This window comes from Sprattus sprattus (assembly GCF_963457725.1).
Source record: "Sprattus sprattus genome assembly, chromosome: 1".
Lineage (NCBI taxonomy): Eukaryota > Metazoa > Chordata > Actinopteri > Clupeiformes > Clupeidae > Sprattus > Sprattus sprattus.
In genome coordinates this window covers 68,569,487-68,585,343 of record NC_137920.1, presented here as the reverse complement: position 1 = coordinate 68,585,343, position 15,857 = coordinate 68,569,487, and the positions used below count along the sequence as shown (strand labels likewise).

General features: G+C 39.4%; 2 protein-coding genes across 3 annotated transcripts in view; one reads left to right on the top strand and one right to left on the bottom strand.

Moving 5' to 3' along the window:
- The window catches only part of acsl6 (acyl-CoA synthetase long chain family member 6), a gene marked incomplete at its 3' end in the record, with an annotated part of 45,544 nt that overhangs the window by 20,400 nt on the left and 9,287 nt on the right, over window positions 1–15,857 (bottom strand). The window lies entirely within an intron of this gene.
- irf1b (interferon regulatory factor 1b) lies at window positions 2,738–5,607 on the top strand. The gene is made up of 10 exons (XM_080840985.1): window positions 2,738–2,873; window positions 3,297–3,388; window positions 3,530–3,629; window positions 3,748–3,918; window positions 4,008–4,048; window positions 4,175–4,307; window positions 4,425–4,550; window positions 4,641–4,663; window positions 4,803–4,938; window positions 5,212–5,607. The coding sequence occupies exons 2-10, from the start codon at window positions 3,302–3,304 to the stop codon at window positions 5,346–5,348; spliced, it is 954 nt and encodes a 317-aa protein (XP_080697111.1). The 5' UTR covers window positions 2,738–2,873; window positions 3,297–3,301; the 3' UTR covers window positions 5,349–5,607.

The window sequence follows — 15,857 nt, the reverse complement described above, 5'->3', positions numbered from 1 at the left end:
GTTATGTGGCTGACGGTTGACACATACACTAAATGTCAGCCAACACTTTCTCCTTCAGTCCTGCAGCAACACAGCAGCAATATAATAGAAATTCATAAACAAGCTGCATTTTGCGCATAAGACTAGGAGAGGCATTTTGGGTCAAATAGTTCACTTTTCCCGTATGCCCAATGCATAGATACCATACAAAATGTAAGTAATGCAAAAGCTGTAATATTGTTATATTGCGCCCATCTGACCTGATATATTTTGTATGGTATTTCTGTTCGTATGAAAATGTTGAACCTGTAACGTTACAGCCTACATACTGAAACGATAAGATTCAACACAATGTAGGACTCCTGCATGTAATACATTTATTAGCCTACATACTCTCTGAAGTCATTTGCGTTTGCCGTTGCATTCGTTTGTAGTTGGCTGTTTTCAAATGTCGATGCTGCTGCTGCTTGCCGGCATGTCTCTCCCCGTCAGTGGCAGGTACTGAAGGTCTTGTTGCTGGGTGCCATTAGCATGTCCCTCCTCGTTCTAGTGGCATTTACTTCCTGATGCCACACGCCGATTAAAAAGTGAACGCCTACTGGTAAAAGCTGTGTGTAAATAGCTTGCCCCATGATGCATTGTGCGTGTTGGTGTTAGTGATTCATGCTTAATTCTGTGTTCCTCTGTTAGAGTAAGATCATGTCCCCAGTCAAGTTTATGTTATGTCTAAATGCCCCTGTGCAGTTTCCTTATGTTAGCGCATCTGCCTACCAGCACCCACTCTGTTGTGCCCACATATGAGACCTGCTGTCGTGTCCAACGTGAAAATTTGAATGCATTAAATTTGCTAAACGAGATGGCAAGACGCCAAAGATGGGCGGCCGTCAATAATGCGTGCTGACAGATTTGCAGGATTAATTTGATTATAGAATGTAAAAGCATGCTGTATCGCATTTTCCGAAACACAAAGTATTTTAATATATGAAGTACAGCGTGATATTTATCTGAGCTTTAACGAGACGGAGACCACTTCCGCAACATGATCTGGGCATAACTTGTCTACTGAGTACATCAAATAGAACAAACAAAAACAAAACTATTATCTTTTTGCATTCAGATTAATCCTGTGTTGTGTTTTGGCTGTTATAAACGCGAGAACAGCCCATGAGGAAACGTCCCTAGAATGCCCGATATGGGAATCCCCAGCGCGTTTCACTGTAAAATTCCCAAGGAAAACACCCACACTTCTCTGGCGGCTACTTTACGAGCCCATTCTATGGATGAGGCTAATCGGTGTAAGGAAGGAGATGTTACATGTTTAGCCTACATTACTGAGCCTAAGGAAATATTTTAAATAACTAACATGTCTAGTTTACTAAGACTTCTTTACTTCATATGACGTATGACAAGGGCGTAGCCTATCTGAGGGGTGGGCAAAGTTTACAGTAGCTAGCACAGCAACTAAACAACCCCCTCTACCTGCGAGTCTTTAGTATTACAGGCTTTCTCGGAAAAGGGACCACTTCTAAGATGCAGTTCATTAGTTCATTCAGCGGGTTAGTCAGCATGGCTAGAAGAGAAGGCTGACATCTGTTTTACTGAGCTATGCCATCCAACAAACACACATAGACACACACACACACACACACACACACACACACACACACACACACACACACACACACACACACACACACACACACACACATATAAACATATTTATATTTATATGTGTGTTTGTAACATTTCGGATATCTGGCAAACAACCTCTTTGCAATATCATAGTTTGTTATGACAACAATTAATAAGTCCCTGCAGATAGGTTGGCAATTCTAACAACAACTAGATAGCCATTAATTAATACTAATAATGAGTGTAAGGCGTTTGTTTGCTTTGTAAGGCGTTTGTATTGATGTACTGGCTGCTACTTTTTCTACACTATCAACTTTTTTTAATAACCTGTTTTTAACAAACATATATTCACTTTGTATGTAGTATGGTTGTTCATGTATGCCAGTGTAGAACGCATTAGCATAACCTAAGATATAGCCAATTAAAGCTGTAGATTAAGACTTTGACAAAGATCTTAAAAATAGACTTGTTGGTGAATAAACTGTGCTGGTTCTCTACAGACCAATATAAATAACATCTGTTTTCAAACATAGCAGACCAAATACAACTTTGCATAAGTTTATTTTTGCATCCCAATATGTACATGTCTCCACAGAAAGGCCTTCCAAAGAAGATAAGATCAGTTTTAAAAAAAAATGTTTTTTATAAAGGTTCACTTGAACGGATACCCTTTGTGGATGTATAGACGGTGGGGGTCAGAGGGTAGGGTTAGTGGGCCCAGGGTCCACATACATGCCCCTGAGGAAAGAATGGATGAAGTCTACAGTACATGTATGTAAATAAGAAAGTCTGATGTACAGCATACACCAGTGGGTTATTTTGGTTACAGCATTACAGTTGATTTGAAGTTGTTTCCTAGTCCTGATTATAATACTAGGATTCACGTTTTTTCTTTCAGAACGTTTGCAGTGATCTAATTCAGCACGAGTAGGTTTCACAGGGTGTTGCACGACTCCCACACCATAGAGGCAAAAGCGCTTAGCGCTCAACAGCATGATTTCCGAGAAATCAGCCTGTCTGGCTGTCAGCGCCGCTCCTCTGTGCGCATGCGTGAAAAAGTGGGACGGGCCGGTTTCATAGGGGTTGTTGGCTTTCATAGCGTATCAGGAAAGCCCCGATGCCTTGAAATGCAATATAAAAGAACGCACGGACTTCACTTGAAAAGCTTATTCAGTGAGAGCCAAAGACTGTGGACATAAGTGTCTTAGAGTGGAGTATATCTTTCGGAATAATCGAAATAATATAATCGCTCATTAACGGCCGTAAGTTGCATATTTATTTTATTATTTAATGTGTGGGATACGTGAATTTGCAAACAAATTGTGCCGTGTGGATTTTCGATTGTTATTTAGCTATGTTATTGTATGCTAGTTTGATCTGTGGCGGGAATGTAATATGTTAAATTCCTAAATGTCAAGGGGAAGTTCAAAGATATTGTCTTTGCGTTTTCCGTGCGCGAAAGAGAGGTTGTTGTATGTCTCGAATAGGAAAGACACTAGAATTGTCTTTTGCATGCGGTTACCTGGTGCGTGAAACTTTTAGTCTGTTATCTGCAACTTAGGGTACTTCCTAGTAATCATCTCAGCTTTGTATTCTCTGCAGACTTTTTTTTCATATATTATGTTTATTATAATATTATGATTGGAAAGTCTCAAAGTTTTTTTTTTTTTTTGGTTTTGTTGCAGAAACTATGCCTGTATCCAGAATGCGCATGAGACCCTGGCTTGAGAACCAGATCGACTCCAATTCAATCGATGGTTTGATGTGGATAGACAAGGTATGCACACAAAAATACATGTCTGTGTCGTAAAGAATTATAATTTATACTGCTCGTCTGGTTTTTGTGGTCATCACTTATAAACTCAGGTATGTACATTTAAACAAGAAACTCATGCATATCTTATTTGCTGCTTTACAGGATAAGTTGATGTTTTCCATTCCCTGGAAGCATGCTGCTCGTCACGGCTGGCAGATGGACAAGGATGCCTGCCTTTTCAAGAAGTGGGCCATCCACACCGGTTAGAAACATACCTTTATGAACGCAAACACATTTTTTTCTACTGTATTATACTAAGCTGTTTTACAGTTAATGATATTGATACTAACTGGTGAATTTCTTGAACAATTTTACTGCAGGTAAATTCAAACTTGGTGTGACTAAAGCAGACCCTAAGACATGGAAGGCCAATTTCCGCTGTGCCATGAACTCCCTCCCTGACATCGAGGAGGTGAAAGACCAAAGCATCAACAAAGGATGTGGCGCTGTGCGAGTCTACCGAATGCTCCCGGAAGTGTCCAAAAAGAAAGGTGAGCACCCTCGTAATAAGGTAATTTAATGTCACACTTTGATATTTGAGAAGGACAACATCTCAACCCTGCTCTTTTTATTTTCTCAGACAAAAGGTCCAAATCAAGAGACACGAAGAAAAAGACTAAGGTAAGCGTTTTTGTTGCTGGCGTCTGTTGTTGTTTAGTACTCTTTATTTGCAGCTATGACTTTCCTTTGTATGATGGTAGAGGAAATTCAAATTTAATATTAAAAACTGATTTTTGTCAATTCCAGGATACAACAAGAGTCAAGAGAGAGGACAGGGATATGTGTGAGGGACATCCTTCCAGAGCCAGAAGTCCTTTCACAAGCATGCAGGATGATTCAGTGACTCAGGAGAACACAGTAGACAGCACTGATGATATAGGTATGAGTTGTCTAATTTAACCTTGAAATAAGCTAACAAGATTGAACAGAGACTAAATGCAATTTCATCAGGCTGTTAGTATCACATTATTCATTGAATTTTTGTGTTCTCACACAGAACTTCCTACCCGTCCATGTATGGATGATTCAGGAGTACCAGACTTTGCATCATCGGTGGAGATTGGCCCTGACAGCACAAATGACTGGAGTTTATCTTTCCAAGTTTCCCCACAGCACTCAATAGGTAGCCTATTTACATCCATCGGTTGTTATTTTGGTACAATTTGGTACAAAGGCTAGAACTGATACTCATCTTTGCCTCTTGACATTGCAGGTTATGACGACGATGTCATTGGGGTAAGTTCAGTTTATTAGCTGTATAAATTCAACTGTGGTGTCCTATTCATTGTCAGGAATACCCTTTCTTTAGAAATACTAAATACCAACAAATTGGCAATCCAGTCTAAAGTATATATTCTGTGTTTGGCATTTGCAGATCTCCCAACAACTGGAGCGCGATCCATCGCAGTGGTTTCCTAGTGATGTTAATGGGAGGGGTTTCCTGAGCAATGAAGTAGGCACTACAACAGAGTCCCAACATAGTCCCCAGAGCCAGTGGAGTGATGCATCAGGTAAAGGGGAAATGGAAATACAAAAGTTTAAATTCTGTTGCTGATCTGGGGGTTACAATAGAGGTTTAGCATCAAGAGCGTATGACCTGTAGATGTATGTTTGTAATGGCTGTTGTATCGAGAGAGTAACATACTGTAAATCACATGTGCCACATTTGGCAGGAAATGGAAGAGTGGGAGGCTCGATATATTTAGCTCAACCTTGTTTCTACGTATAATAATACTTTGTTTTATAACTCGTGTCGTTATCTCCTTGTTTACCCTTAATTTCAGATGACAGATCAGTTGAGCTCCAGCTCGTCACAGAACTAGTGTCTGACTGGTCACAACAGGCGCTACTGACCGAAGAGCAGACAACTTATGGGGAACTGTGGCCATGCAACATATTCAACACACTGACAGTCTGTTAGCTTCGATTCATGGCTTCAGCACTATCCACCTGTGTACAGCACTTTGACCTAATTAATACTTGTTGAAAGTTTGACTTTAACTTAGCTGAAAAATGATGTAACTGAATGGAAACAACATGTGAAGTTATTCAAGCTCAACAATCTCCTGTACTGTGAAGATGCCACAGTGTCCGTTTCAGGTGGAAACAATATTTGTAAAGTCTCTGGGTGTGAGGTCTCATGTAAATTGTAAATATGTAAATGGTTTATTTTTTCAAAATAAAAAACAAAATCTGTATCTATTTTGTTTTGAATATGGTCTTTAAAATGCTACCTAAGAACCTAGTTAATTATCAATAAGCAAGACTCCATGATTATGATATACACAAGACTATATATTATTATGTAGCATGATGCAAAGGTGGCATGGCTGTTTTAACGTCAGCACACATCAACACACTTTTAATCATCACTACAAACCTCTGAGAACTACACCACTTGTAACTTAAACTTCAGAAACAGTCACTTGTGAAAAAGTGTTGCCACTATTGTCACAGGACCTCAAAGTCAACAATGTAATTGGTCAGACAGAAGTTGAACAAAGGCTTATCTGGTCTACCTGCCATGCATGGAAAAAAGGGCACAACCACGAAGTCCCACTTGTACAGAGCATAAACATTGGCTCAAAATGACATACGTAGGTCTTGTTGTGTTATATAAAAAGGGTGTTAAAGTAGCCTTGTTGACAAACAAAGGAGTAAGTCACGTCATGTGTTGACACTTGCTTCCTCAGAGTTCAGTGAAGTGCAATGCAAACCATAGACTTAGTTAATAAGTGTGAAGTGTGATGATAACTATTAATTACACTCAATTACAACACAAAAGAGTATGTGTAGGAAGTAATCTATGTGTACTTTTCAGAGATGTAAATCTATTGTGGCTTTGAAGTTTTGCACAGGTTCACACCAGAATTAAGGAAGTGCAACTGTGTGGTGTCTGCCTGATAAACTTGGTTCTGACGTTGGATGGAGGAGGAGAAACAGGAGCACGGTCTGAAAAAATGATGGTGTGAAGAACAGACTCTTGCTAGGGAATGTGGCTGGGGAGGGCGTTGGAGTAGTCCAACCTTGGACCACAGGATACATTTCCAAAACCACCAGGCTTTTTGGTCACACCTTATTTGGATGGCACCTTGCAGACTACCTTTAGATGCTCAGATTACAAACAAACTATCTGTTGAAACTCTGTTAACTACAATTTATGTTTACGGTTAGGGGTTTGGTTTTATTTGGTTAAGGTGATGTTCAGTGAACAATTAGAAAGGCTGAACTTGAATTTCAACAAACCACCTGTAAAGTCTCTGTAGGTGGACTATCCAAATAGAGTGTTACCCTTTATTCGTTCAGTGGTGCACCAAGGCAGAGAGTATAGTTTGACATGAAGATTCAGCAGTATCTCTATAGATAAGAAGAGTCTGATCTTACATTCCCTAACAGATTGACAGGGAGAGGGTGTTGATCAATGTATCCAACCTACATGGATAGGATATGCGGCCTCACCGAGACGGAAGGCTCAACATGCTACGCAAATCAAAGCTGCTCTGATTATTTGGAACAGATGTTTGGAGACAGATAATTCAAAAGAACAAGTGTCACACTATGACCTTGCGGGCAGTCTGAGGAAATATTCAACATTCCTCTCGACTTCACACATGGGAGTGAAAAAAGATACATTAAGATTATCTTCTTCAATTTAAGTCTAATCTCAGCTATAAGATACATAAATAAACATTATGTATGCAACATGCACACCTACTCAGTGATTCGGATTCACAACTAGCACAGCACAGCACCGACTATTTGAATGTGAGTCGTTCAAATGAAAATATCCTGTACAGGTTTTTCTTGTTTGAGATCCCTGCCATAGGGAACAATGCTCTTGTGGCAGTTTATCAGAAAACATTCATCTAAATCTCAGGGACGTGGATAGAGTGTATTGAGACCTAGACAGCCTAAACACTTAACTGAATAACTATTTTCCTCAACATCTATGAAGAGAAGAGAATCATATATCTACTGTTGAAAGCTTAAGCCACATGACACATTCATACAGGATAGGGTGGTTGTTTATGTGGTACTGCATTGCTCCAATGCTGACTTAACAGTCGGTTGGTATGTTCTTCCTCATGCCAGTTTCAGCCACAAAGAAAGAATCACTTAGATTAGCAGAAAGGCCACACATCCTCATAAAATAAAGCCCTAACCCTAGATTTATAATAAAGAGGTGCTTCAGGAGCAGAAAGCTTCTTGCTTAGGTATGTATGGATCAATTTAGGTCAACTTACATGGTGGTTCACTATGAATATCAGATATGTGCTGTGACTTGGTCTCTTTGAGCCAAACAAAGTACTTAAGCCATCGATGGGAAGTTACCAATTATATTTATTAGGAGAGGAGGAGTCAAAACCATTTTTTTAACACTTCATTTATGGTGATTTTTAACCAATTTACAGACAATACATTTTAGAAGTTATATGATGTAAAAATATGTTACAACAACAATTGACATCTCACATGACATATGACAGACAGACTTAAGGGAACAAGAAAAACAGCATCCCAGTACACCCCATATTTACATGTTAAATAAAAGGATACCTTGTTTTAGGAAATGTGTTCATTGAGCCATTCAGTGTACATCTTATTTTTTCTAGTTTTATGTTTTGCATCATGTCTATAATCCACTGATTATGTGTTGGGGGCTTTGAATCTTTCCATTTAAAAAGAATGGCACGCTTAGCCAATAATGAGGAGAAAGCAATGACCCATTTTAGGTTTGCTGGTGGATCGGAGTCCTCTGAACATGCTGTGATACCAAAGATGGCATTTGTAGAAGAAGGCTGACTATGATAATTATATATTTGGAAAAATTGTTTTGAAACCATTTGTCTTTTCAATAGATTTGATGCTAGTTTCAAACATGAAGGCTTAGTGGCAAATGACAAAGAGCTATTCGTAATTTGAGCAATACAAGGGTTAACAGCTACAAGGCAGGAGTTTAGTAAAAAAAAAAAAAAAAGGGAAAAGGATAGAAAAGAGGAGTATTCCATGCACAAGTGGGCTTGGCCATCATTCATCAACTGGTGGATAAGACTAGGAGAGTTTGTTAACTGGGACAAGGACACATCTGGACTTCAGGCTGCTAAACCAACTGTTCCCTACAGTTCGTTGTCATTGTTATGCTGCTGGATTTCATCTGAACTGAAAGCCATCTAGGAGGTTTGTGCTAGACACAGTGGAGCCATGTTCAGTGCCCTCCGCTGAGCTGTCCGGACAACAAGAAGCCTCTGAGTGCTGAAAACTAAACAGTGGCCGTGGCTTGCTGGCGTCACTTAGCTGATGGAGCCCTTACATCTCTTGCAATATATATTATAGGCATTGTTATGACCATTAAAAAAATCTGACTGTTGGGGGGCACTGTTGCGCAAGCCGATTTACGGGCTTCATTGCCCGCGGGGACACAGGTTCGATTTCGGCCTGCTGTCGTTCTCCCGATCCTCTCCCCACGTCTTCTCCGCCTTGCTTCCTGTCCACAACTCTTCACTGTCCTGTCCAAATAAAGGCATAAAAGCCCAAAATAAATCTTACAAATTTCACATCAAATTCATGAACTAAAATCATATGTAAGCTCAATTGATGTAATAAAATAATCATGGTGAGGACCTGATCATTCTGATGTAAGAACCACACTTCTTTAGCTATTTTTGCTGTCAACTCGACCGAGAGCAAGACTCATATGCTCTTCAGACAAAGACAAATACACAGTCAGGCGGACCATAAATGACAAACAAACTTTAACGGTTTACTTTAAAACGTTAAACTTTATTGAGAGATAATATCACTTACGCTGCACTTATATACATAACACACAACAAAACACGAGGGCATCAGGTCAGACAAAAACAAATCACGTTTGTAGGTTTGTAAGGGGTTTTCCTAGGTGCAATGCCCTAGATGTCCTGTGTCAATGTGAATAGGTGGAACCCTCTTAATGAATAGAAGGTAGAATATGAAGGTAACAACCATGCACCTATTCAGTAACGGATTAGGGCCACAATAAATTATTTAATAAAATGCTGTACCTAGATAAACACGATCATTATGCAAGTTACATGTTATAGGATAACAGATTTAGGAAATGTAATAACATTTAATAACCCTTAAAAACATCAGATTAACTCACTGGACTGCCACATTCTGCCCAAATGTATGGGAGTTCACACGTCAAAATATATTGACACATCATCAACAAAATAAGGGTGTAGAATAGGAAGTCACAGAGAGCAACATTAGCTTGAGGCAACAAACAGTCTAAAAATAACTAAGCAGGAATCAGCAGCCATAACATACTATTGTCACACAGAGGAATTTAATCTAAGATATGCAGTTTTGTAATATACACCACAATTCCAAGTCTGTTACTCTTGTTACAGTATAATTAGTAAATGAGGCTGCTACACTGATAAGTGTCATCTGTGTAAATACATACTTATTTATAGTTACCAATAGGTTGTCATTTTTCTTCTCAGTAACTGACTGCTGATTTGAGTCATGAAACAGTAGTTCAGTTCTACTGCACTACATTAAAACACAAGGTAAAACAATAAAAAAAGTTAAACTATTGCTGTAGCTTTGTAATAAGTATAATAACATGAATCTAGCCAGTCATTTCTCATTACTGCACCTCCTCAATCATCCACTCAGTGCTACCCACTGCATACACAGTAACCACCTCTTGGAGATGTCATACATTGTTATTAACTGTTTTTGTAATTATATTAGTACGGAGGCATACAATGGTAAAAGCCTACTGAGAAGTTAACAATGCACATCATTGCATGTTTCAATGTTTTAAAGCATCAAAGAAATGCTTGTGTGTTTCTTTCAACATAATTAATGAGTGCATCTTACCCAGACTAACCTCAACCACTAGCTGAAGGGCAAAAGGTGTAGTGCTTAATAACAGAGAACTACTGAAACATTGTTTGGTCATCTTCACTAAACCATACCATTAGGGGTAACTCCCTAAAAAGCCATTTTACTCAACTGGCAACTTGGTATTTCCCTAACTTTGCAATGACTCACTGCTCTTAACGACACATTTCTGCTACTCATTATGTTATTATGTATACACAATAGTGATAAACCTGTTTCACAATATCCAGTGATGATTCCAGTGTCCCGGATCCAGTACTGGTATTCTGTCAGGTAACATCTACGAGTAAACACGGTGCTAAACGATGTTGATCTTTCTCCCAGACGAGTTGAACAGGGCCCAATACTCTCTATATGCTGGTGGTGTGAGATGAGACTTCAAAGAGGAAGTGGTGGAGACAAAAACAACCTCTGTCCTCGTGCTGGCTGGAAGGGGAATCAACTTAATTAACAGTCACTCTAATGCAACAGCTCTATCTCAATCTGTGAGATGGACCTTCACATACCTGCATTTATGGCAAAAACAAAAAGGCGCAAATTCACAAAATGTAATTTGTGAGACTATTGGGTCTGGTATGGGTCATGCGGGACCCAACCATTCACGAGCATTGTTACAAAAGGCAAAAAAAATAAAAAACTGTTGTTTTTCACTTTCATTATGATACAAGCACCTCAAAAACTGGCCACCAATATCCAGTGACAAAGAGACGCATGAGAGTCTGACTAGGCCAACAATACAACTACATCCTGCATTTATTTAAAAATGTGGGTGTGGGTGTTTTTATAATTAAATATAACTGTCATGCAAAACACACAGATGTTAACACACAAAGGCTCCATGGCTCAAAGGGCTCTATCATCTACCATGAATGTGATGTGTAACACTTGAAAGCCTGACAGTGTGCAGTGGCGTGTACATTCAAAGCTCTGCACAGCTCTGGGTCTGCAATGAGGGGAAAGAGAAAGGTTTATAAAGGGCGTGTACCTGGACATGTCTCTAATTTATTCTGAAGACACACAGAAGGAAATGTTTTGTTCGATAGTCTAACCCAAGGATGTGCTGGAAGAACTATGTCTTTAGGTATTCAATGTTGTTGGCTACACTCCAACTTCAACAACTCAACCAGCTTCTGGGACAGTCACCCGAAATAACCCCAGAGAGCTGACACGCCAAGGCAATCAAGTGGGCGGGACATGGCACGTGCCCAACTTGCTCAGATGGCAAAACACACACCATAGCCTCTGCCCCTCTAGTATGAAACCATGACAACAGTCAGTACCGCAGATTACACTACACAACGGAACAGAATCTCTTTATCATATTACTCCTGTTTTTTTGAGTTAGGTCACATATCAAAGCTATAGTGCCTTGTTATCTGCAATGAATAGAATGAAAACAGTTGAAAAGCCTCTCACATCTCAGAGAACATGTGATGATTTAACATTTCAAAACCCATCTGCCAACCTTATGAACTGATCAGGTTCGTTTATTCTACTAACCACCTTTTATTAAGATACTCTGTTTAAAATAGTTTGTACACAGGTTTAAAAAAAATATGTGTTGGCTTCCTGTAAATAGAGACCAGGGTGGACTTTCAGGTTTTTCTTTGTCGTTCACCGCCATGTCAAAATGTTGGGTATTAAACACACATGCGCACACAGTCCTAGGAACCATTGCAGCCGATGCGGAATGAAATTACATTTCTGGAACACTTTGGCAGGTACCATCATGCAGACTAGATTGTTTAGATAAAGCCACAACGTAATGTTTTGTTTGTATGTGTTCATATCTTCTAAACTGTAAGACCAGCCTTCACACTGCTGGGTGTTGTTGTGCTGCTTTTTGGCTTTTTCCTTCGATTTTTTACTCTTTGATTGTTTATATGTGTACATTTTGTTTATCGTTTGTTGTTTTCAATCAAATATCAAGCAAGACATACAGCCGCGGAAAAAATTAAGAGACCACTTCAAAATTATCAGTTTCTCTGGTTTTACTATTTATTGGTATGTGTTAAAGTAAAATGTACATTTTAGTTCTATTCTATAACCTACTGGCAACATTCCTACCAAATTTCAAATAAAAATATTGTCATTTAGATCATTTATTTGCAGAAAAATGACAATTGGTCAAAATAGCAAAAAAGATGCAGTGTCTTCAGATCTCGAATAATGCAAAGAAAACAAGCTCATATTCATTTTTAAACTACTAATGCTTTAACTTAGGAAGAGTTCAGAAATCAATATTTGGTGGAATAACCTTGATTTAAAATCACAACTTTCATGTGTCTTGGCATGCTCTCCACCAGTCTTTCACATTGCCATTGGGTGACTTTATGCTACTCCTGGCGCAAGAATTCAAGCAGCTTGGCTTCTTTTCATGGCTTGTGACCATCCATCTTCCTCTTGATCACATTTCAGAGTTTTTTTTATGGGATTCAGGTCTCGAAATTGGGCTGGCCATGACAGGGTCCTGATCTGGTGATACTCCATCCACACCTTTACTGGCCTGGCTGTGTGGCATGGAGCATTGCCCTGCTGGAAAAAACACTTCTCAGAGTTGGGGAACATTGTCAGAGCAAAAGGAAGCAAGTTTTTCTTCCGGGACAACGTTGTACTTTGCCTGGCTGAGGTTTGTAAAAGACCATAAGGATTGAACCAAAGCGGACTGGAAGGTCTCCTAGTTCGTCTTCTCTGATGAGTCCAATTTTCAGCTTTGCCCAACACATGGTCGTCTGATGGTTAGAGGGAGACCTGGAGAGGCCTACAAGCCACAGAGTCTTGCACCTACTGTGAAATTGGACTCATCAGAGAAGACGAACTAGGAGACCCTCCAGTCGGCTTTGGTTCAATCCTTATGGTCTTTTACAAACCTCAGCCAGGCAAAGAACAACGTTGTCCCGGAAGAAAAACTTGCTTCCTTTTGCTCTGACAATGTTCCCCAACTCTGAGAAGTGTTTTTTCCAGCAGGGCAATGCTCCATGCCACACAGCCAGGCCAGTAAAGGTGTGGATGGAGTATCACCAGATCAGGACCCTGTCATGGCCAGCCCAATTTTGAGACCTGAATCCCATAAAAAAAACTCTGAAATGTGATCAAGAGGAAGATGGATGGTCACAAGCCATGAAAAGAAGCCGAGCTGCTTGAATTCTTGCGCCAGGAGTAGCATAAAGTCACCCAACGGCAATGTGAAAGACTGGTGGAGAGCATGCCAAGACACATGAAAGTTGTGATTTTAAATCAAGGTTATTCCACCAAATATTGATTTCTGAACTCTTCCTAAGTTAAAGCATTACTATTGTGTAGTTTAAAAATGAATATGAGCTTGTTTTCTTTGCATTATTCGAGATCTGAAGACACTGCATCTTTTTTGCTATTTTGACCAATTGTCATTTTTCTGCAAATAAATGATCTAAATGACAATATTTTTATTTGAAATTTGGTAGGAATGTTGCCAGTAGGTTATAGAATAAAACTAAAATGTACATTTTACTTTAACACATACCAATAAATAGTAAAACCAGAGAAACTGATAATTTTGAAGTGGTCTCTTAATTTTTTCCGCGGCTGTATTTTCCATATGATGCTGTCATTCAACATATAATACATACATATTAATTCTCTGCGTTACATGTTATATTTCATTTCCCAGTTTCTGTATTCCACAATAGCACAGATTATTTTGTATAACACTCCAGAGTTTTTCACCCTATACATTTGAGTCTAGAGATTATTACAATTCCCTGCATCATGGTGAGTTTCCTGATTACTCTGCTGTGCTGCCACACTCAAACATTTCACCTTGAAGGGGGAAGCTGAGAGAATGAGAAATGAGAACTTATTCTCATTAATCGTAAAACCGATGGCTAATGTATGATGTTAGGTTAGATGAGATAAGACAGTGTTTTAATTGTAGATACAGACTTTGGACTGTGTCAACGGTCATCTTCCAGACTTAAACTAAGTGAAGACTCTATGTTTGCATAGAAAAGGGAAAATGTCCAGGCTGTGTTCATGCCAGGCTGTGTTCATGCCAGGCTGTGTTCGGTCCAGGCTGTGTTCATGCCTCCCTGCCCAGCAGCATCAAGCGCAACACCAAGTTCAAGTTCAAGTTCAAGTTCAAGTTCAAGTATTTATTTGTCATATACACAGAAAAACAGTATGTATCACTGTCCATTTAAAAGCCTGATGGCCCTTGGAAAGAAACTGCTCTCCAATCTACCGGTGGGAGATTGAATACTTCGGTAACGCCTACCAGATGGCAAAGGGGAAAAAAGTTTATAGGATGTACAGCAGCATTTGGATTTTGTACCAACAATATTGGGGCAATCAGAGCAGAGCATTCAGAGGCTGCACCTATAAATTAGCACCAAAGGGTAGAAACTGGGGTCAGCTCAGTCCGAATTACATCACATCCTGCCTTCCCCCGGCAGACACTTCCTGCGACTTGAAGAGCCCTGTTCTCAGGACAACGATGCTCTTCCTCTTCCCACTCTTCTGTCATTATTTATTATTTAACTTCAGATCACTGAAGAAATATTCCTCAACATTCCATACTTTTTACATTTGTAAAAAGGGAAGCACTCTGATATTTTACCAAGCTTATTTTGTAACAAGTGAGTTTTGGAATGAACTATCGTTGAAGAATTTTTTGTGATCTTTGATTTGACAGATTTACTTGAAACTGTATTGAGAAGTGGAATGCTAGATGCCAAAGATATGCATACAAAGAGGAAGCATTGGAATGCCCTGCGGTAGTGTGGAAAACCCATGCCATTTCTGCGTTATCAAGGTCATCAAAAACTCTTAAAATTTTGACTTAGTACATGAATTTTGCACCCACCAATGTTGTTATGAATCAATATTGATTTAAAAAAAAACATGTAATTTCAGCTTTGTTCTGCCCAAATTTTGTATGTATTTACTTTCATGGATGATGTAACCCATTTCTAGGAGTATGCTATGAAGTATGCCAGAGCACAAGGCACACTGGTCCATGTTCATGATTAACAACATTCCTGTAAATGGCACCTGTTCTCCTCAACATTGCACCTCTGCAACAGGCCTGCGGGAAGGGCTTTCCTGTAAATCACACCAATTCTCCTCAAGACTGCACTTCTGCAACAGGCCTGAAGGGGGAGCGTCAGCAGGAAATAAACTAGACTTGCTACATAACAAACCCAAGCAAGGAGGGACAGATACCTAAGTTAAATACTGTAGGCTATGCACCACATCTTATATGGCTTTCTACACATAAAATATCATCAAAAGAGATAAGACTGCCACAAAGGATTCTTTATACCAGAAATTGTGGAATAGACCACGCCTAAGTGTTTCCCGCCTGTTTCCTGTATGCTTCTTTAAAAAGGCTCAAAGCCCCAAAAAACATGATCTTGGTCCTGCTTGACATTGCAACATATTACAATTATCATCAATATTACAATGATTTCCATCTCAGAGATGTCAGGAGTTAAAAGCAGACAAAAAATAAGACAAGCACAATCTATGTCACAACAGACTCAAACATTGTCATTATATG